At 32.6% G+C, this 22,497-nt stretch overlaps 1 protein-coding gene across 3 annotated transcripts in view; it reads right to left on the bottom strand.

Moving 5' to 3' along the window:
* Nucleotides 1–771: 771 nt before the first annotated feature.
* LOC131844966 (NFX1-type zinc finger-containing protein 1-like) overlaps nucleotides 772–22,497 on the bottom strand; it is a 58,303-nt gene continuing 36,577 nt past the window's right edge. For all 3 annotated transcript variants that reach the window (XM_059193985.1, XM_059193967.1, XM_059193977.1), the window contains 19 exons: nucleotides 21,215–22,183; nucleotides 20,055–20,207; nucleotides 19,477–19,624; nucleotides 18,191–18,274; nucleotides 17,254–17,522; nucleotides 16,962–17,108; nucleotides 15,803–15,977; nucleotides 15,037–15,179; nucleotides 13,628–13,779; nucleotides 12,426–12,612; nucleotides 12,086–12,214; nucleotides 10,718–10,840; nucleotides 10,316–10,474; nucleotides 9,105–9,348; nucleotides 6,977–7,139; nucleotides 6,149–6,260; nucleotides 3,496–3,713; nucleotides 2,528–2,811; nucleotides 772–1,903 (listed from right to left, as the gene is read on the bottom strand). In XM_059193985.1, the coding sequence (XP_059049968.1) occupies nucleotides 1,188–1,903; nucleotides 2,528–2,811; nucleotides 3,496–3,713; nucleotides 6,149–6,260; nucleotides 6,977–7,139; nucleotides 9,105–9,348; nucleotides 10,316–10,474; nucleotides 10,718–10,840; nucleotides 12,086–12,214; nucleotides 12,426–12,612; nucleotides 13,628–13,779; nucleotides 15,037–15,179; nucleotides 15,803–15,977; nucleotides 16,962–17,108; nucleotides 17,254–17,522; nucleotides 18,191–18,274; nucleotides 19,477–19,624; nucleotides 20,055–20,207; nucleotides 21,215–22,183 (4,575 nt within the window). In that variant the 3' untranslated portion in view covers nucleotides 772–1,187. The remainder of the gene's footprint in view (nucleotides 1,904–2,527; nucleotides 2,812–3,495; nucleotides 3,714–6,148; nucleotides 6,261–6,976; nucleotides 7,140–9,104; nucleotides 9,349–10,315; nucleotides 10,475–10,717; nucleotides 10,841–12,085; nucleotides 12,215–12,425; nucleotides 12,613–13,627; nucleotides 13,780–15,036; nucleotides 15,180–15,802; nucleotides 15,978–16,961; nucleotides 17,109–17,253; nucleotides 17,523–18,190; nucleotides 18,275–19,476; nucleotides 19,625–20,054; nucleotides 20,208–21,214; nucleotides 22,184–22,497) is intronic.

The raw sequence follows: 22,497 nt of genomic DNA on the forward strand, positions 1-22,497 counted from the left end.
TTTGACTTACATTAGGACTATGAGGCCCATATGAATATAGTATAAAGCACTATTTTGTTAGAATAGACAAAGTAATTTTTGAACATGACTAGAGAAGTATATGGGGATGCCCTACCTTCAAAACAAACCAGGAAAAATAATTTTAAAAAGTCGTTGTGATGAGGGTTTAACAATCTTCTTGCTTAACAATAACGAATAAATTGAGCATTTGTTAAGACTGATTTGCAGGCGAGTGTAGAGTGGCTATCGGTTATCATTTGGTAATGGAGTAGGGACTAGACTAGAGGGCCCCAATCCATACATACATACATTACATAACATACTCGTACGATAGTGGGTTCGATTCCTCGCACGGTAGCTATACAAAATTTGTATACAAGGGTATGATTGTATTGATTTGGGTGTTTTTTATGTATATTATTATGTATTTACAAAAAATGTATATTTTTTTATTAGTTGTTTTAGTTCCAACCTAAGTAGAGCTTGTACAATGGGTACTAATTATACAAGCTCTGCTTAGCTTGGGATTAGATGGTGCTCTAAACTAAAAAATTGTCGAATGTTATAATAATTATTATTAAACCGAGTTTTCCTTCAAACTCGCATTTATAATTATTATCTTTTCCTCTTCTTTTATTTCGTATACAAGCAGGTAGTACTCAGCCACACGGGGTGTAGGAGAGGTTGTGGTATGTGAGGGACAGTGAGGGTGTTACTATTATTGAAAGTAGTTTTATAAATAATTATTTAATGTTTAAATACACAAAGGAATACTTCTGTTAATCAGGAATGAAAATGCTATTTATACTGGATACCCACTATAAAAAAACATTTTTTACCCTCGTGGCATAATTTATTATACAGAACATTGACATTTTTGAAGGTTTGCATACTCCTAAGGAATTGTATGTATAGATTCAATTTAGGTTTCGTTTCTTCTCGATGCAGGGAAAATCTTAAACCAAATGTTAGTTGTAGGTATAATTATAATTCCTTTAGAGAGAACTTGGTACATACACAAAATATCTTTAATATAATCATATCCCTAACCTAACCTATGTGATGCCAATGAAGTAGGTATCAATATTACTTCCTACTGATATTAATAAATAATAAATAAACCTGGATATTAAAATAATATAGTTTTTTTAAATTGTCTTATTATATATTATATTAAAATAATTACTTTAATTATATTGAAAATTTCTCATGTCATTATATTGTTCCGACCAGGCAGCAAATTTAGAGCCATCTATTTCTCCGGCATGTTTATTGCTTGACAACAGTCTATGGGACTGCCCACCAATCTGCTCTCCGCATTCGATACAATTTCCTAGTTGCATAGCACCTCCACACTCGCCAATGCAGTAGTAATGACCATTTGGACACTTGTACCAATGGCCAGCTTTCATATTCATAGCTTTTATTACCATACCTCGTTCTTCTGCTGTAATTATATCAGATTTTAATATTTGTTGTAGTTCTTTAACAGCTTTTTGCGCAGTGGTATAGTTAAATACGCGTCGAGTTATAATGGAGTTTTTTGCTAGCTCGAGGGCCTGTATTACACGAGGATGTTTTTTTAAAGTCAAATAATTACTGTGATGAGTAATTTGAGCAAGCCCTATTAACGAATTTAAGCGATTTAATTCATTTCCGATGTCGTTTTGTTGTTGCCGACTTATTTTGTAACGGTTGCTGCTCATGATATTACATAACAATTTTATTAGACCGAGGACTTCCTCTTTAAATTCGCTTAAATTATTAGTTTTATATCTCATGTAGTATTCGCCCATTATATCTAGTATCTCAAAGTATATAGATGTCATATTGAAATCCAACAGCGACGCGGTTTTTGAAATTAATTTGCCTGCTTTAAAAGCTGTTTGATAATCTTCATTGTCTGAAAAACAAAATATTTACTTATATAAAAATAGATTCATTGAAATCTGGCTTAGGTACGCCAAAACTGAATTAAGGTTCCGCTAAGGCTCCGGTTAAGGAAATATATCAAACTACAAAATAATTGAAAGACGTTGGATTTATATATATTCAGAGAAATACGAGCATGCCATGCGTTGCGTTCACCCCAGCATCGACATTTTTTTTATTCGATGATAATGGAATGATGCACACTCGCCTAAGCGTGCTAACAGTTTATGCTGGCGTTTTACCAGTGGAGGATAAGAATGAGCATTAGGTCAGGTCTATTAGCTCCTCGTGACAAATTCACCAGGAATGTATCTCAAAGGTGCGCTCAAACATTGTGAAAGACAATTTTGAAGCGAACCTAATTTTGTTATATTTTTACATTCAATTATTTATTGTACACATAACTACATATGTATGTATGTGTTTATTAACCGTGGGTCCTAATTATCTGTTTTCTGCAGCTTTAATTGCGTCAATCTATTTAATTCCAATTGTATGCAAAATTTGTTGTGTTGTTGTGATTTCTTGGTTTTTCGTTCTATCTACGATTTTGTTACAGGTATAATACAGGAACAATTTGGTTTATACCACCTACCACTTAATAATGACTGGTATTTGAGCCTCAACTGATCGATTAGGCCTAAAATTTCAGTTCGTTTTTTGTCAATGTCTTTTGTACTGCCAAATACTTGGTTCTTAATGGGATTTATGTCAGTAACAATCATATGTCTGATGAGATCTTTGTATCTCTGTGTATTAATGATCGGTTTCCGACAGAAGGGGCAAGTACGTATATCGATTGTATCACTGTCTCCCATCATGAGGTTATCCATATCTTCTACTTCGATTACGTGAGCACAGTCCTCAAGTTGTATAAATCTGAAATGAATGATGTTTCAATTTTCAAAACTTAGGGATTTAGTCGGTCACTACAATGGATACTCTTGGTTCCCAAAGTGGTCTAGGTACAGGTGTACAGAGGTCCACGGGAGACTCAACTGGGGTCTACGCAGGCGTAACAAAATATAGAGGTACACATTTCGTGAGCACAAAAATGTATCTGCTTTCGATACTGAAGAAGTAAAAAGTTGGCTTGACTTCATCTAAAAATTTAGACAGGTAATATTTTAAGAAGCACATCGACTGTAAAAGCAAACTAAAATACTATTTGATAGTTAGATCTAATCTTCACATTTTCGTCGAGATTTGAGAAACATTATTATGGACCATATGAATATTGTAAAAAAAAATCTATGTTATAAAAATAATTAGAACTAACTACAAACTACCTTCAGTTTCTGGTTAGGTCCAATAAATAATACCCAATGTAATGATTATTATAAATATTGTAAATAGCGCCATCTAGTATTTATGGACCGAATTAATTTGTTTGTCATAAGATAACCGTTTTCCCCTATTACCCCTACTACACTACATAACTTCGATCTATAAATACGGAGGTCGGTAGTTGATAAATTCTCTTTCGTTGAATAAGCCACGGAGTTCCCATGGTGTACATGTGCTGTAGCTATTTGTTAATATAAGATTGAAATTTGTAAGTACTTGGCATCTTCGTCGTATTCGTCGCCGAGGAAGTCTGTGGGGAAAGTGTCTGGGCTGCAGTAGGCGCAGATGTCGGGACAGCGCTCGCCGCACAGTCCGCGGCAGCGATGGCCGCAGGGCAGTTGCAGTGGACACTTCTCTTCGCACGGAGCGCGGTTGCACTTCTCGCCGCAGCGATTGCTACAAGCGCTATGAAAGCACGAGCGCGTGCAATTTTCCTGTAGCGTAGTAATGAAATAAACCCGTGAAGATAATGCATGGTTTGTTGTTTATTATAATCTATACACTAGTTTTCAAGCTAAACACTATTGATTAGAAGTAGGCTAATGCATATGAAGAAATAATTATTACCTAAGTCTGTACGACAGTAACTACTTGCATCTATAAGTTTTGCATACTAGTCTAAATTGGACCTTAATTAATTTAAATGAATTTTTTTTTTCTTTATTGTACAAAAACACGTGTACAAAAGGCGAGCTTAATGCCATATGGCATTCTCTACCAGTTAACCTTTAGGTACAAATAGAAAGCGTTGTAGGGCAGTAGTGGCGAAAAACTGTGACAATAAAAACTATATAGTAGATATATAAATATAATATACAACTAAAATATACATAAATAAATAAAAATACTATGTATGATATGGATACAAAAATTTTATGTAATTAAAAAAAATGTATATTGTAATTAGTGAAGTTATCTAGGTTTGATATTGTAGACTATAGACAAATAATAATATTAATAAAGAAAAAAGAAAGAATATGTATGTATGTATTTTTTACGCATAATTAAAAAAAATATTACGGTATACTACTGCGGCTTAGTAGATATGAATACCCATGGTACCCATGGTAACGAAGTACTTTTGTTTTACAACTTATCCTAAAACCATACCTATAATAAGAAAAATGTGTTGAAAGTTGTCGTATAAAAATACAATACTAATTAAAATACAATACACAGCCCTCAAATCAGTTGTTTTATTTTAAGTTCAAGAACGTTATTGGACAAGGCCATAAAAAATGGTAACCAATTTCACATGTTGACGTTCCCCGTGATTCCAACAACAGTGTTGCCAATTTTTGTTGTGTTGTCAGTTGCAACAAAATTTCTCACACTTTGGTAACTATTTTATTCTCGAAAACATAACTTATTAAACACAACATACATTTTTTTTTAAATAGTTTCATAATGATATTATTAATCACTAAACATATTAAGTCCCGTACTTAACTTGTATTATTCGTAAAAAGTGCTTCATTTAGATAACACAGGTCTGTAAAAAAATTGTCAGCTGCATGAGATATATTTTACTAAATTATATATATAATTTAGAATGCGCTGATTTCAGAAATAATGGCCATATTTTTCTATCACGTTTTTTTGGTACGGGTTTTGGTAAAAGCACTTGTTTTTTAAAAATTATAACTGAATAATATTTTATACAATATTTTAAAGCCAAAAAATAATATAAATATACTTATTCATATTTTTTATGAAATCTGACGGCTTCCAATCTATTAATAGAAGAAACGCTTCTATTAATAGATTGGAAGCCGTCAGAGAACGCTTCTTTCCCAAGCCGCTTCAGGACCTCGGTAATGGTACTTTAAATCTCCGTTATGGAGTCAAAATACGTGCCCTTCATGGCTGTTTTTAGTTTAGAAAATAGCCAGAAGTCCGCTGGGGACAAATTTGGTGTATAGAGCGGATGTTTAATTGCGACTACGCCCTTTTTGGCTAAATACTCCTTCACAATCATTGCCTTGTGAGCATGCGCGTTATCATGGAGACTCCACGATCCTTATTGCCGACATTTTGGCCTTATCCGATGAACTCTGTGCAGCTGGCGTTTCATAGCTCCTAAGTAATATTCCCCTGTGACTGTCTGAACATGTGGAGCGAATTCCTTGTGAATTATCCCCTTGGGAGTCGAAAAACACAGGAAAGCTTCCTCAATTTCTTCACGACCATCTTTGAAGATTGAAAACCAGTTGAAAACGGTCGTATGACCTAAAGTTTCCTCCCCATATACTTTTGTAATCATTTCAAAAGTTTCTGTAGCACTTTTCCAAGCTTGAAATAGACTTGATGTTTGCTCTAATTTCGAATTTAAAATCTATGGCGAGGTAGCAAAATATGGTTTGGCAAAAATGAAATTATGAAAAAAGTATAAACACTAGAAATCTGAAAAATTCTCAGTTGATACAATGTTTGTTTACCTCTTTAATTTTTTAAAAATTTGTCAATTATATTAAATAAAAAAACCACATAGGTTTCTTTTTTTGATCTATAAAAACTTATGTGATAGAATGTTTTGAATATTTTTCCTGTTTTTAGAAGGTCAAAATCTATAAGAAAATGCAAAAAATCCTATGCAGTTTTTTAGTTGCAGACCTGTGTAATAATCATTCAATTGTCATCATGATAGTGCTAAGCATCCCCTGTAATGTTCATACCTAGTAACGAACAACTTTTGTTTATCGTTTTTCTTTAAAAGGTAACATTTGAAATAGGCTATTTTTCAAATGCTACCTTTTTAGCTCCACTATCAGGAATAATGCCATCATGTTGGCCTCCAAAAAGTCACCGCTAGAATAATTTGTATGTTATGTCTTGGTGATTTTTTAGTAGGTATAAAGCAGTCACCCACCTGACACGGAGTGCATGGTGCACCACAGGGCTTACTGCACTTTGAATGTGGACATTTTATATCACATTTCATTTTACATGGCGGACACAATTTGTTACATGGCTCGGCGCATCTGCAACATAATCAATGAATTGAAAACACCCTCACATGGTTATGACTAACTCAATAAACCCAACGCTATATTGCGGTTTAGCTTTTGCCCGCGGCTTCGCTCGCATTAATTTATCCCCTTAGGGGTGGAATTTATCAAAATACTTTCTTAGGGGATGCCTACTTCATAGTAGCTTTATGCATGCAAAGTCTCAGCCCGATCGGTTTAAAATTAACAAAGTTTCATACATCAAACTTTCATCCGCTTGGGGGTAGAATTAATCAAAATCCTTTCTTAGCGGATGCCTACGTCATAACATCTACCTGCATGCTAAATTTCACCCCGATCCGTCCAGTGGTTTGGACTGTGCGTTGATAGATCACTATGTCAGTCACCTTTGAGTTATATATATACTTAGAAGATAGAAGATAGATTAAAGTTAATTTGATTACAATATGGTATCGCGTCGCACGTAGTGTACCTGTCCAAGAACATATTTTATTATGTATTTATAATACAATTTATTGATTGATTTAATAATGGTGTATCGATTATAGGTATGTCAAATTCACATCCTTATAATATGTATGTGTAATGTAATCCTTATAATAGTTGTAGTCAATTTTATTATTAGAAATCGATCAAGTCTATTATTTTTACATAGACCATAAAGCCTATCATTCTATTCGTATCTGATGCAAATCTAATATGCATCCAGATATGTATGCGAATGTTACCTGTGTCCGCATATGTTCTGCCGTTCGCAGGTTTGATGGCAAGATCTGTGCACGCGGCCTTGGTAGCACTGTGAGCATGTACCGCTACAGATATGTTCACATTCCAGCATCTCTTCGCACGGGACTGTGCAATAAACCATTAGCAGCTCAGAGTTACGAGCACCTGTCAAAAATAGCAATCCATTAAAATATGCCAAAAACGTGGGTGTCTATTCTAGAAAAGTGCAACCCCTTGTCCTCATCATAACAGGTCTCTACAAGAAAATAGTGAGGACGAGCCATCCAAACTGGGCAAAATCTTGGCCTAATATCCTCTTATTGAAATTAGATACTATTATTTCAACATTTCAATTAAATGCATATCAATTGAGAACATTCAATCCTAGATTTAGTACCTCGACTTCCACAAGTAGAAAAGTAGTGAGTTCGAATCTGGCCGACACAATTTATATTTTGCACCGACTCTCTTGTGAGCACAGATCAAAAGAAGTAGGCAGATATAGTATGGGATCGTAATCCGCATGATAATATTACGCGTTATAACACATACTTCGGCCTGAGTGCCAGTTGATTTTAATGGTCTTATTTTGTTTAATTTAGCGGCGCATTCGTTCCGAACAGTCAACACTAGACTTCCAAGCTATATCCGAACTCTATTCAATGCTTGATGATGCCTCGTTCAGAGTCGAAACACGTATCGCAATATTAGTATATGACTCAATAAAGATCTTAACGGTAGTCATGTTTCCGCACTGATTATTTGTGATCTTACAAATGCTAATTGTGGCGGAATTAAACAAAATGATAGAAATTCAGCAGTGTAAGGTATATTTTCATTTCATAAAACATTCAAAACAAAGAACGTCGTAACTAAGCAATTTCAACAAAGGAATAACAAATCTGTATGGCATGACTGTCATGACACGAAGCATTATACTTATTTGGTTGGCTACGTAGTCCATTAATTTCATTTGTATATATGTATTGAAAAAGACAGGATGAGTATATATGTGTTGGCGATGGTGGTTTTCTAAGTATATTTTTATCACAATCTTTTTACCTACTACTTCCGTATTCTGTGTCTGTGATAGACACACTAATTTAATCCGAGGTTCGCGTCTTGCCATTTCGAATTCAGATATACATACGTAATGAAATGTTGCATTCACCATGTAGTCAACACTTGACAATGCTTCTAACCAAGCTATCTACAATTAACAGTTGTGAAGGTACATTGCTCAAAAATGTGGGTAGGCATTTTTTATATATAGGCTATTTTTTCCCTACCATGACGTTGACTGTTCAAAAGACACCTTACAAGCTCGACACGTACGCGCGTCTTTCCTAACTTATATTTAACTAGCTGTTCCTGCGACTTCGTCCGCGTGGATTTATACTTTATTATTACTAAAATAAAAATAGCCTAAGTTACTCCTTATTACATCAGCTACCTGCCAAAAAAAGTCCCGTTAAAATCGGTTCAGCCATTTCAGAGATTAGCCGGAACAAACAGACCGACATTCACCGCCACCTTTCTTTTATTAAGTCGTGTTTTTCTGTATCTCATATATGTTATGTGTCTGTAATTATGAATAAAGAATTTATCTTATCTATCTATCTACCTATCTTTCAATACTCCGAGGGTTTCGATGTTCTCCAGCACGTATCAGGGTATATGGCATAAGCACTATGTCACTTGTTAAGAACTTAGTTTCACCACTGGTTATTTATACATATAAATAAAATTGGAGTGTCTGTTTGTAATATTGAAATAACCGTTTTTTACTACGTGTATGCATATAAATATAAATACGGTATATACACCAAAATAAGACTTTTTTATATTTTTTGTCTGTCTGTCTGTTTGTTCCGGCTAATCTTTGAAATGGCTGGACCGATTTTGACGTCACTTTTTTTGGCAGGTACCTGATGTATTAAGGAGTAACTTAGGCTACTTTTATTTTAGAAATATAAAATAAAATTTCACGCGGACGACGTCGCGTGTACAGCTAGTCTTAAAAAAATAACAACTTTGATTGTGCCAGTTCTAAATATATTGTAGGGTTGTGTTGAAATGTTTCAATTGGTCTTTTTTAACAATTTTTTTAATATTTACTAAAATACTTACCATTATCAATAAACTTCTTCAATACATTGCAAGGAAGCTGCGATGTATGGCCACACCATGACTTGTAGTTGTGAGACACAAGGACGGTACACTTTGTAGGATCGCATGCGGCATTACAGCGACCGGGACAAACGTGGCCGCAGCCCAGATGACGATTGCACTTTTCCAAACAATCGATACGAGTGGCTTCTTTTCTGCATTCTATTTTTATTTTATGACCACATTCAGGGATGATCTTTGTTACCTTTTAAAATAAAGCTGTGTGTAATATCAATGATTGCAATTTTATTAAAAAAAATGTATCTTATTCACATTTAAATGAAGAAAGATAATATATATCAAAAATAAATAAGAAGGTAAACTGACATATATACCTCCTTTATAAAACAACAAGACTTTTTATTTATGTCATTTGTTAAGACGATTAAAGTACGTATTGATAAATTATATCGATAAATTACATATGATGATGATGATCAACATCATCATATGTAATTTATAAACTAAACTTAAAGTCCTGAAATTCGGTTCTTTGTCTGCTCTGTAAGGTATCTGACGTTAATGCCTTATATATAAGGCATGTAATATAATGTAATATTTCACAAATGATGATGACATATTGAGGATCTATCCTCAATATGTCATCATCATTTGTGAAATCCCCACTCCTAAAGAACCTAAGCGTTTTCGGACCAGTACGTTTTCAGAGGAGTTTCCTCCCGAGTACACTTAGATTGTGGAATAAACTGCTTGCCGATGTTTTTGATATAGAATATATCGCATGGGACTTTCGAGGACTTTAAGGCTCAGCAAGGCATAAGTTTCACACACTGTTTCTGGCATTCATAGATAGACTACGGTATCCGTTTATCATCTGATAGGCCGAATGATTGTTCGTCCCCATCGTGGTATAAAAAATATTTCAGCCACCAAGCAACTCGTTTTACAAGCTGTATTGCGGTAGTTGCTATGCTGACAATTTTTAAGGTACTACACATTTAGCTCTCGTCATCTGCATCCTGAATATTTAGAATTTATGTATTCCTAAATAAACGAGACCTTTCAGAAGTTCTCTAATAAATAGAGACCTACATAACAATTGCTGAACGAATATTTTTGAGCATTATGTTATAAATAACAATATTAATGTCTATTATAATATTACAGTGAAGAAATAGATTAAATAAATTATGAAACTGCAAGAGTAATACCATAACATCACAATTGCCACATTCCTCGAAACATTTGTTCTTGCAATGGTGTCCGCATGGCAGTGTTCGTGTGCATTTCTTGCGGCAAGGAATATTATCTATGTTGACACTGCAAGCCACTTTATCAGTATGCGTACATTTCGACCTCTTCTTTTTAACCTTGAAAATTGACACATTTTTATATATAAAGATTTACGTCCACAATTCTCAACGATTGGTTACCAGCATTCATAACATTGTAAGAATCAACTGTGGGCTTGTGTATTCAGTTAACTATGTTCATAAACCATTATTTATTTATATTTATTAGTATATGTATCTACCTATATAATTTTATAGTCAATAGCTTGTAGATAGAAATGGTGATATGCAATTTGTTTTATTTTATAATTAATAACTAACCTCTACTGTACAGTCGTCACAGGTTTCATGACATTGTTTTAAGCATTGATGATTTCCCCGATCTCCTAATAGTGAAGCTGAGCATCCTGCCTTAGCTTTAGCGCAAGGTTTTTCACAGAGATACTGAAAGAGATGAAGTTAATTAAATAATTAATACATGTTTAACGTTAAAGTAGGTCAGAGTTTATTTAACATACATTTTTCTATGGATACAATGTTCGACAAAAAATATAGATATCTAAACGTAAATGTTTGTGTATGCAAAGTTAAGCGATCTAATAGTTATAGTATTAGAAGCTTCATATTTGTGGTAAAACTAAACAAGTAATTTCCGTAATCGAACTTTCGATAAAATTACGTGAAATCGAATGCTGCTCCTCAGATCCATCTCAACATTTATTTATTTATTATTCTAACCTATTTAGGGTAAGTCTAGGAGATATGGCTGTATGATGGCGAAACTGTGAGATCAATTATATTTGTATCTCAAATTCAATTAATATCACTGTGGCCAGTTGCATTGGAAATCAATGACAAAAAAAAGAATTTTAATGAAATTCACAATATTGTTTTTTGATACTGCATTTATTATTAAATATTAGGTAAATGTGTGCGACATTTACTAATTACGAAAGACGAAATCCATCACTTCTTGGAAAAAGTTTAAATACTGTGAGAACCAGTTTTAAAAGATTACCTTTGAGAACTAGTTTTAAAAGACACGTTAAAGTCATATGCCACAGAGAAAGAGATGTGAACAAAATGATTACCAACCCTACTAAAACAGAAATAGTTACAGTAATTAGAATTTGCCGTGAAAATTGTAACCATGTTGTAAACATTTGTTGTTGTATAGCAATAATGAAAAACAAACTTAAAGGAGTAAAATAAGAACAGGAATAGAGAAGTAGTCGATTTAATTTGACGGCCTCGATTGTCTAGCGGTTTAGCACACTGCCTTACTTCCGTTAGTCGGATTCGATTGATGAAAGTTTGTATCGGTCTGGGTGTTTTCTATGTATAATATGTCTGTATTTACGAAAAAAAAATCTGACTGTATTTGTATCAGTTATCTAATATCCATAACACAAACTTTAACTAGCTTAATCGGGTCTAGATGGCGCTGTGTGAATTGTTCTGAGATAAAAAAAATATACAAAATGTTTTTAATATTTTTTTAAGTGTGATTTAAAAAAAAGTTTCATTTTGCGTTATTTTTTCTCAATTATGAATGATTGTTATTATTCCGTTACAAAGCAACTATCTATGGCAATCTATCCTCGACTTACTGCTACGTATTCTACCTATATTTTAAGAACATTTTCAAATTTAGCACGAAATAAATTTATAGTACCTAATTGCTCTTACCTTCTCATGATCTGGATCATCTTTGACATGACAATTACGATTGCATACATGTCCGCAGCTTTCTATACGGTATACACATTTTACTGGGCAAATCATTTGCTCGATTTTAATGTGACAATATTTCTGAACCTGAAATTATAACTAGTATTAAGAATTTTGTTATACTTACATTTCAGCAGAAGTTTTTTTCACTTGTCTCATAGGTATTTATAGCATAAACCCCAAAGACAGTAGTACAATAATAAACACTCAATAATTAGGTATGTACGTTCTTAAATTATTTTCATGAAACATAATTCTGTAAGTTAGTAAAAATTTAAAATCAATTGAATTATTTTACCTTATGCCCACAGTGAGGAAGAATTACTGGATTTATAGTATTACATTTAACACTTTCATTTGGATCCTGCCAGCAGGGTATCACCTGATCGTGTCCGCAGGGTAGACGCTTTTCTACTGGTATTATGCACTTCTTGCATTCATCTTTACATGGAAGCGGACACGCATGCTCAAGCTCACATATTATCCTGAAAAAAATAAAATGAGACATAACCGAAGATCTTTTAAATAAGGTAACGTTGCTCCAACTTCTAATTGACATAAGATCTACCTACTTTCAATATGATTTCATTATCTGCTGTTATTTAGCTCCAAAAACTACGTCACTCACATATTATTATTATTATTATAATTTAAAGTCAGTCTGTAGTATAACAATGTATGTGAGGCGCGCGCTACGTGGTACAGTGCCGTAATACTTTTTACGATTTTTTGCAGTTGACAAGGAAAATTAGTTTTTTTATTATTTTTGTGACTAAACAACAGCAGATAATTTTTTGCATGTATTTTTTGTGCAGATTTGTTTTCTCTACAACTTTTATTTATAACTTTTTGTCATATTTCTTACCGTAATTGTTATCGAGTTATTTTGAAAAAAGCGTTTTTCAACATTTTAATTTTTTTTTCATCCCTTTCCAGTCAACTTAAATCAAAATTTATTTCTGAATATTATTCACGTTTTGCGGAGTTTTATATATTGCGTCAAAACTGGTCATATTATAGTTTAATTTAATATTTTATTGTACTAATTGTAAGGTAAACTTTCGTATTTGTAATATTACATATACATAGACCAACACAAATTGCAATTTAACGCTTCTTTGTTCCGTAGTATGACGGTTTTGGAAATTGGAATAGCAATGAACACACATCAATGACATCGCGTTATTAAGCGACGCTCGTGATAACTTTCACGCGTTGCCGTTCCGGCGGTTTAAGATATTATATATAGGTATCTTATTTAATAATTTCACTAGTTTATCGCGCCCTTCAACCGAACATAGCTTATAAAGCAAGTTGCTTGGCGGCTGACACAGGTCAACAGAACCCACGAGAATGACTTTTTAGAAGTAAAGTGTACTTAGGTGAATTGTTCTATATCTACTGTAATGGTACTATCTATACTGTAACGATAGGTCTTTGAACGGCAATGGTGATTTGCCTCTCAATCAAGCAATTTGCTATTCCATAAGTGAAACTTACCTTTCACACATCTTACTACAGATAGTGTCTAAATGAGCCCGATCATATGCATGACAGATGCGGGGGCACTCGTGGCCGCACTTCAATCGGAAGCTACAGTTTAAGAGGCAACCGCCTTCCGGTGATTTCTCAAAGTCTTCGACTTTTGATATCTGCATTATGGAAATAAGAACATTATTATACATAAGAGATGCGTCGTGTACTAGAGATTTTGAAAAAAAATGTATTAATATTTCTGATTAACTTATTGATGATTGAAACAATGATAATAATCAAAATTAATAATAATAAACAATCCTGGATAATACCCACAGTGTCATCTAGCTCCAAGCTAAATATAGCTTGTATCATGTATTGTCAACTGATATAAAATACATTTTATTTGTAAATACATACATAATATACATAGAAATGATCTTCAATCAAAAAAACCAAAAAAAAAAAGAACTGAAATCATCAACAGATATACTCATGAAAACAATTTCTCATAAATACTCATGAAGGAATTAATAAGCGAACATCGGAAATAAAGCGGTGTGCTAAACAGTTAGACCACCGAGGCCGTCAAAATAGATAATAAAAGAGAAAAAGGGGCAGACTAGCTCCTTGTCATATTGGAATGAAATATACGAAATGTAAGTATGAGATTACCACGAACTCTAAAATTGACAATGCATCTAGCTATCACATCTGGGATAATAGTCCTGAAGAAATATTACTATAATTATAAAAAAAAAACTACTGCTAAACTACTAAACTATTAAATTACACTGTAATCTATTGTTCAGGGTTATTTATTGTCGAATTAATTTTTTTCTGATATATTTAAAACTTTATTAGGTGTTGTAAAAACCCTTAAGCCAGTGTTTCTCAAGTTGGGGTCCACGCCCCACACGGCTATTTGATTGTTAAGGATTAGGTAGGGCAATTCGAAAATATACTCAACATGAGTTTAACCCTTACTCTACGCACCATTTAAATGCAATGCAAAATTGAACGAAAAAAGCAAATTATTAAATAATTCTTTAAACACTAAATTATATTAATATAGGAAAATCTTCATTAAAAATATTTTGAATTTGATTTTCAGTTTTTCATTACGTTTAGAAAATTTACCTACTATGTTTCATTAACGATTTCCTAGTAATTTCTTCCTAAAACAATGTAAACAAATCAATTTTTTAATATTAGAAATTATGTATGTTACGGTGGGGCATTGCACAAAAAATGTTTGTGAAGCCTTAAGCCTTATAAGGGGTCTGGTGTAAAAAATATAATAGTGAGGTAAATACATACATACTTTGGAAAGGTTTTTTATTTGTATTGAACAACCTCCCTTTGTTTCCTGATATAATTTATATTCGGATCCGAATGGTACCTATATATAAAAATCAATCATAGGTACTAACGGTAGTGGTTCTGCCCAGATGGTTGTCACATACTAATTTCAGTTCGTAACCCAATGATCCATTGCTTTCTAAGGTTGTCCCAATTTTACGCCACAATTCGGAATTGTTGGTCAAAATATCAATGTTACCAAATATGTACATTCCTATAAAGAGTAAAATAGATTAGTTCAGATACTAATAAATAAAATGATTGCTAATTTCATTTAGTTTATTATTAATTTAATATACGCACAATTTATTTAACAATATTTTAGTCAAACCATTTGAAATACTTATAGATTTGAAAAAGACAGAATGTAATAAATTTATACAAGTGAAAGCTTTAATATCAGCAATTACAATATTAAAAAATACAGATAAAGAGTCAATAAAACGGTAAATAAACTTTTATTTAGGAGATAACATAGTACCGAATTTCATGATTATTTTTATAACCGACTATAACTAACGGATTTAATGATCAATAAATAATTTACTATTTGTTAATTCTTTGTCCATTCTGTATTCGTGGCAGATGCGGTTTATATTGTTTCTCAATGACCGATGTAAATGGTGCTTTGCTGCGTAAACAACTACCCTATGTTAAATGCAAAGATATTTGTTAATTTTTCTCTATCTAGAAGTTCTCAATCCTGGGTATTTCAAACTATACAGGAAATCATTGAAATATATATTCAAAATTTCATCCAAATTGTTTCTGCCATTTAGAAGTTAGGTGACAAACACATTAACATAATAGTTATAAGATAATAAAGATAAAACGAACCTTCTCTGGCTCTCGATAAAGCTACACACACTCTATTTTCAGTGGACAGAAATCCAATTTTGTTATCTATATTGTTTCTCACCAGTGATAGAATAATTATTTTTGACTCTTCTCCTTGATAATTATCAACAACAGTGATTTTTACTTGAGATAGAAAATGGTACGATGAACGTTGCTGTAAAATAAAACCAAACATATTTAACATAAGTAATACTTGGTGAATTCTTAGTAATACATGTTTAAATATTTAGTATATAATAAATATAATAACTAAAGTAATAGAAACCGGATTGAATTAGCAACACAACAATAGCAAATATATTTACTATTAATATTTTGACTTAGATGAGTTACGTAGAAAACATTTTCTTTATTTTAAGCTAACTGACCCGACAGTCTTTTCGTGCGTGTTTGTTACCAAATTATATATCAATATAAATAAAGAAAACCGTGCAGTCCAATGCGGTTTGAAAATTTTGAAGTTTGCAAATTTTGAATTACCTACACAATTTCCTTAATTTTTAGTTCCGTAAGAATGAAAAGATCTATCAATTCGGTCAAGCTGGTCTTAAGTTATGGCGTGACCAATGCTAATATGGATTTACCTTCACCTTTATATATATATATATATTATATATATATATATATATATATATATATATATATATATATATATATATATATATAGCTGCTACCAATTGTTTGAAAATATCGCATAGGTACACGATTAACATAATATACATATACAATACGAAAATTCGCAAATTCTCATGACTTTTTCTGAATTAGCTCCCATTTGGTTACCTCCCTCCAGATATCGATCCTCCGATCTACCCTCTGTACATTTTAAACGGACATCAAAATTGACGACAGCCTGAGTCGAGGTTAGGATCTTAACGGTGGGCCTTTAGACTACTAAGTAAAACTTATAGATTAGAGGTTAGTAATTCCTACAATGTCATGAAGTAAGGAATAACGTATATGAAAAGTACAGACAACTAAAACAACTTCCGAAATTGAACTGTTATTCTAACTTATTAGTAACTCCATAAATCTAAATGAGATAATATAAATATACAACATAGTTGAGTGTGATCACTATTTAAGTCCAGTTTCTATTGCTTTATTGTTCTGACTAATATTTATATGTAACACCAACTTTTCTCATATAAAACATTTGGCCGGAATATGCGGCCAGTATCGTTACGTCCTCAGGTTTGTAGTCTTGTTGCATGAGATAGTTCGCGAGACCGAGCGCCAAGTCTGCTTCTTTGTGGTTTGTACGACTCATACTGTCGTCCGTTTCCTGTAAGTACAATAATTTTATTTAATGCTTTATTAATTTTTAAAATTGTATATGCTCATAATTGTGATTACCCACAATTATGAGCATATACAATTTGAAAAACATATAAAGAGCATATAAAGTTCTAGCCAACGACTATACTTACTTGTTCCTTATGATCGTGAGTAAAAAAAAATAAATTTTTTGCCATTCCACGCACGGGGAGAAATTCATTCACCGATGGATGATTCTTAAGGTCGGGGTATATGTGTGGAACGATGAGTGAAGCGATCTCTGGTCTCATGCGGTGTTGGACGCCTAAACGCCGGTTGGGAATATTGTTTCTAATCATTCTTTCAAAAAGGGACACTTCTAAATCATAATGTTTGGCAAGTTTCATGTATGCCGCTGAAGGTCTCAACTGTTGGTGGTCACCTAAGAAAGTAACATTAAATTAATGAGTTGTGTATAGTCAGGAACTTATGTATTATATGTTCGACGTACGGTGGTCTATTTAAATATGATTGTTTGTATCGGTCTGGGTGTTTTCTATGTATAGTATGTATGTATTTACAAAAAAAAAACTATGTATCATTAGTTATCTAGTACTTGGGTCTAGATGGCGCTGTCTGAATTGTCCTGAGATTATTAGTATTATTATTATAATACATTATATTAAAATAATTACAAATAATGAGAAGTGAAGATTAGAGGGTAAAATTCGTCCATCGTCTGTAAATACATAGAACCACTTAGGTACAAAAAATCTGAATACATTATTTTCACAAAATATAAAACCATAACTCAATACGAGAGTAAATTCCATTTACTGTAAAAATAATCATTAAAATACATTTCAGATCTGTTTTAGTGAAGATACGGACATTCTTTTGCAAAGATACAAACATAGAACACCATGCAAAAATAGAGAACTCACGATGTTCTCTTTTCCTACCTAGTTGAAAAACAATGGGTGTTATTAAGTAGGTATATACTTACTTAAAGTGATTGGATAGATTCCATTCCTTTCTAGTCCACCATAGTAAATATATACATTATGTTATGTATATTTATATGAAAGTGAGCTAATTTAGCCTGCTTACCTATTAGAATGAGATGCTGGCAGCCACCACTCAGCGATGCAACGATGTGCTGTTCCAACACTTCCGCCGCCTCCTCGACAATTACTAATGATCAAAATATTATTCACTCAAGACAATGTAAATAAAGATTTTAAAAATATACATTTACTTGGATATACTTATTTTTGTACCCCATTATAATATATGGGAGATTTTTTATGTAACTGGTTTTTATGTAATTGCAAAGAGAGAGCCGTCGCCTAAATACATGACCACCACGGCGGACAGATGTCATCATGACCATGGTACTCCAAATGCTTAGCATTTCCGGAGGACTGAGGTGCATGACTCCGTATTCTTTATTTCCCTGCCATATTTCACCTTTCAATCGAAATTCAGTATAAAACAAGCTGCATGGCGCCTGATATAGGAGACGCAAAAAACTTAGCATAAAGGCTAACTGGTAAACTAGATATAAAAATACAAATACCAGATATAAAAAGATTATGAGGAATAATAGCCCATTACTCATTGTTATCCTGTATGTGATATTTTGAAACATTCCTTCGGTCTCATATGGTTCGGTATAATACATGTCATTAAGCAGTAAACTGGTGGCAATAAGTTGGGTAGTTCTCCGTTCACTCTCGCGCAGACAAGCAAGTAAGCGGTACTTATAGTAAAATTAATTCTGATGAAGAAGACATCTTGTACTTGCAACTGTTTCATCACAGTAATAGTGGGTTGTGTAATAATTTTGATTGATTAAAATTAATTATTGTTATCATTGCTTTCTGTAAGTCTAATATAATCATTATCATATTTAAAATAAGACGTAATTTAAAAATATAATTGCTAAAAAAACAATATAATGAGAAAGAATAATGGGGGGAGGGGGTAAAGCTTTGCTTACTTTTGCTGACAAGGGGGATGGGGGGTAAATAAGATAAATTATTACTTGAACAGCCCCATAATTTATAAGACGTAAAATATAATTTAGTAATTATATTACAAAAATTATATAATTTATAAGATTTATAATTTAGTAATTATATTACTATATTATATTACATATTAGCGTAATTTAGTATCTAATATGAATATAATTGATTAACTAATATGATCTATATTGTATGTATTTGACTTTTGCAATAAGTGTTGTGAAATAACTATTTGTAGTTCATAACCGCCGCACCGAATAGGTACTTCTTTGGAATTTGATAATAGTGTTTACAATTTATTTATAGTGATGATGACGATGATATATATATATATATATATTTAAACTTATTAGTATGTTGGCTTACCAATGGGTGTTTCAAGGACCTGTAACATTTTTTGCAATCGGGCTGCACCTGTAGTTGTAATACCGATCACTCTTGCATTCACCATATGTAAGAGATCGAAATACATTCTTGCATCTTCGTACACCTTTCGCTCAGTTTCGTATTCGATCTGTAAAAAAGATTATTAACATGAATGTTAAATAGTTTTGCAATATTCTACTTAAATTTGTACTTATATTGTACAACATGTTCACAGATATAAAAAAGTGTAATAATGACAGAAGTATACGGAATAAGACCACAGCTCCAGCGTTGTTTAGAGTTATATGTATTTGTTTACAGCTATTTAGGTAATGTGGTGTGTGTGTATACGAATGTACCTACTAGTATATGTAGACTACTTGTAGTCCACAAGACATACAGGTTTCTAGTGCTTGTCATGACAAAATCAAGTTAGCACGCTAAAGATATACGCGATCTACTAACTCTATATTAGAGCATTGTTACTAAAGCTATATCTTATTTTCACAGTTTAATCGGTGAACCACCAACAGAAGTTAAAAAAGCTTGTAACATAATATAGATATTCATATACTTACTTGTAACGTGGACACTTGTTCATTTAACTGTGCAGCTATGTTCTCTATCCATGAGAAATATGTTCGCCATCGTTCTACGGACGGCATCTGCTTCACATTAGTTTCGTTAAGTTTTATTACAGTTCTATTAACGACAGCTCTTTTCTTCATGTCCTGTAAATATAAAAAAAATGTACTGCAAGTCTAGTATACGCAACACATGACATGCTCAGATTTCGCAAGAAATGGTTGAATAGCGGCTGCGGTCGAACCTATGGCCTTCTCGTATAAGTTTGGTTTGTTATAAGAGTTTCCATCACAAAAACTATTAAAAATATTAATTAATAAAATAAAGTTTTAAGCCAGGTACCTTCTGATTGGAGTAATAACGTACTAGCACCATTGACACACACTGATTTAAATGTATTTTGTATGCATAATAAAAAAAATATCTATATAAATTATGTATAAGTGTGCGAAATTTCATACTTCTCCATCTGCACAATTTTCGTAAAAGGGGTACAAAGTATTGGCCTCATGTATTATATATAACGATATAGAGCGGCTGGCGATGGAATTAATAGAATACTATAAATGCCCTCGCTAATTTAATATACTATACTACTGCTAGCTGCTTGGCGGCTGCAATATGTGAGACTATTTAAGCAGTACGCAGACGACTTTCTACAGTCAATCTCATCAAATAGCCAGTACGCTTTTACAAAAGATGACATTTGAATACTCTTCGGCGTGATCATTCAAAGCCCAGCCATTAGATTTTACAATATAGTAGGTTTCTCTGTTTTACCTATTACATTCACCAAGAGGCTTACTTTGTGTTTCGGTTGAGTGATTTTCATCACTCAACATATTCAAGGCATTTAAATTAATATATTAATACCTTACGACATCTTAATAAGTAAATAAATAACTCTAGATAATTAACACAGCGCCATCTAGTCCCATGGTAAGCAGACCTTGTGTTATGGGTACTAAATAACTGATATAAATATTTGTTTATAAATACAAAATATACATAAAAAAAGCGCCCACACCGATACAATCATATTCATGAATACAAACATTTGCACAAATACAAATAAAGCGGTGTGTTAAACCGCTAGACAACCGATGCAGTCAAGTTACGTGAATACTTTATTAATTAATTATTTATTACGGACATTAAATAACGCTATTGAAGACATTGCCATCATAATATCGTCTTCAAGTTGCTCATAATAATTCTGTGATTTTCCTTTTATTTCTTTTTGTGACTTCCAGTATTTTAAATTCTTCTGCGCTTTCATCAAAGAAAATGATAAGGTGAAATTTAGATTTTCTATATTTTGATTAGCATTATCGGCAAAAATATCCTCATCGTCTAAGTTTAGTTCAGTTCTTTGATATATATCGTCGTCAACATTATTAACAATTTCAACACTCTCTTCTATGTCTTCCGTGTTCTTGACGTAAGTTATATGTTCAAACAACCATGATTGTAAAGGGTCGCTTTGATAATATGTACTCAGAATTGTACTATCTGGTTCTAATATTTTAATAGTATCATATGCAAGAATACCATTTTTCAAATTTTGTATAGTATCATGTAGTTTTTTTAACTTAGACACAATAACGTTAAATGTACGTTTCTGTTCATAATATACTGTTTCATGTTTAGTATGTCGAGTTCGGGTAGTTCGTAACTTATTTATGTTATATTTTGATAAAGCTTCATTTCTGGACTGACCGCCGATTCGAACAATCGAAGTTGTAAATTTCAATATATGCTCAAGAAATTGGTCAAGAGCATGGTTCGTGTAACAGATCACAAGAATTTGGTTGGTACTATTCTTCAGTAGTGTTTCTGCTATTTTTACTCCTAGAAACGTTTTTCCAGTGCCAGGCGGACCCTGAATAACTGCAATTTCATGCGTTAAAGCCAATTTATATGCCTCATACTGACTAATGTTTAAACCCAATTCTTTTGCAGTAGGCCATGTGTCGTCATGTAATACATAAAACTTTTTAGTAATAATGCAATCATTGTCACCTAAATTTATATGAGCATTGTCATTATCATTCGTTTTTATAATGTTTACATTATAAGCTGTTGCATTATTTACAAATACTGGAGGTGGAGGAAATGAGGCCTGTAAAAATGTACAAAAAATTATAATAAAACAATTATGTACCGGTTATAAGGTATTAGGGGCAAAATTTAATTAATTAACGAAAAACTTCATCTGTGTAATCGTAAGGTTTAAATTGTTTTGTTGACGAGTTTACACTCGGTTTACTAATCTAAATATGTGATTTCACACGTAACATGCATCGTCTTATATTTCGTTTATATTTCAAACTTTAACAAAACTTTCACTATATGTTAGGGGGCGGATTCGTCATGCTTACACAGTAACATACTTTAGAAAAAAAGAACGGATTGTTCACTCTATACTATTCAAAA

The sequence above is a fragment of the Achroia grisella genome, unplaced genomic scaffold (genome assembly GCF_030625045.1).
Source record: "Achroia grisella isolate CSIRO2021 unplaced genomic scaffold, CSIRO_AGI_Agris_v1 utg109, whole genome shotgun sequence".
Lineage (NCBI taxonomy): Eukaryota > Metazoa > Arthropoda > Insecta > Lepidoptera > Pyralidae > Achroia > Achroia grisella.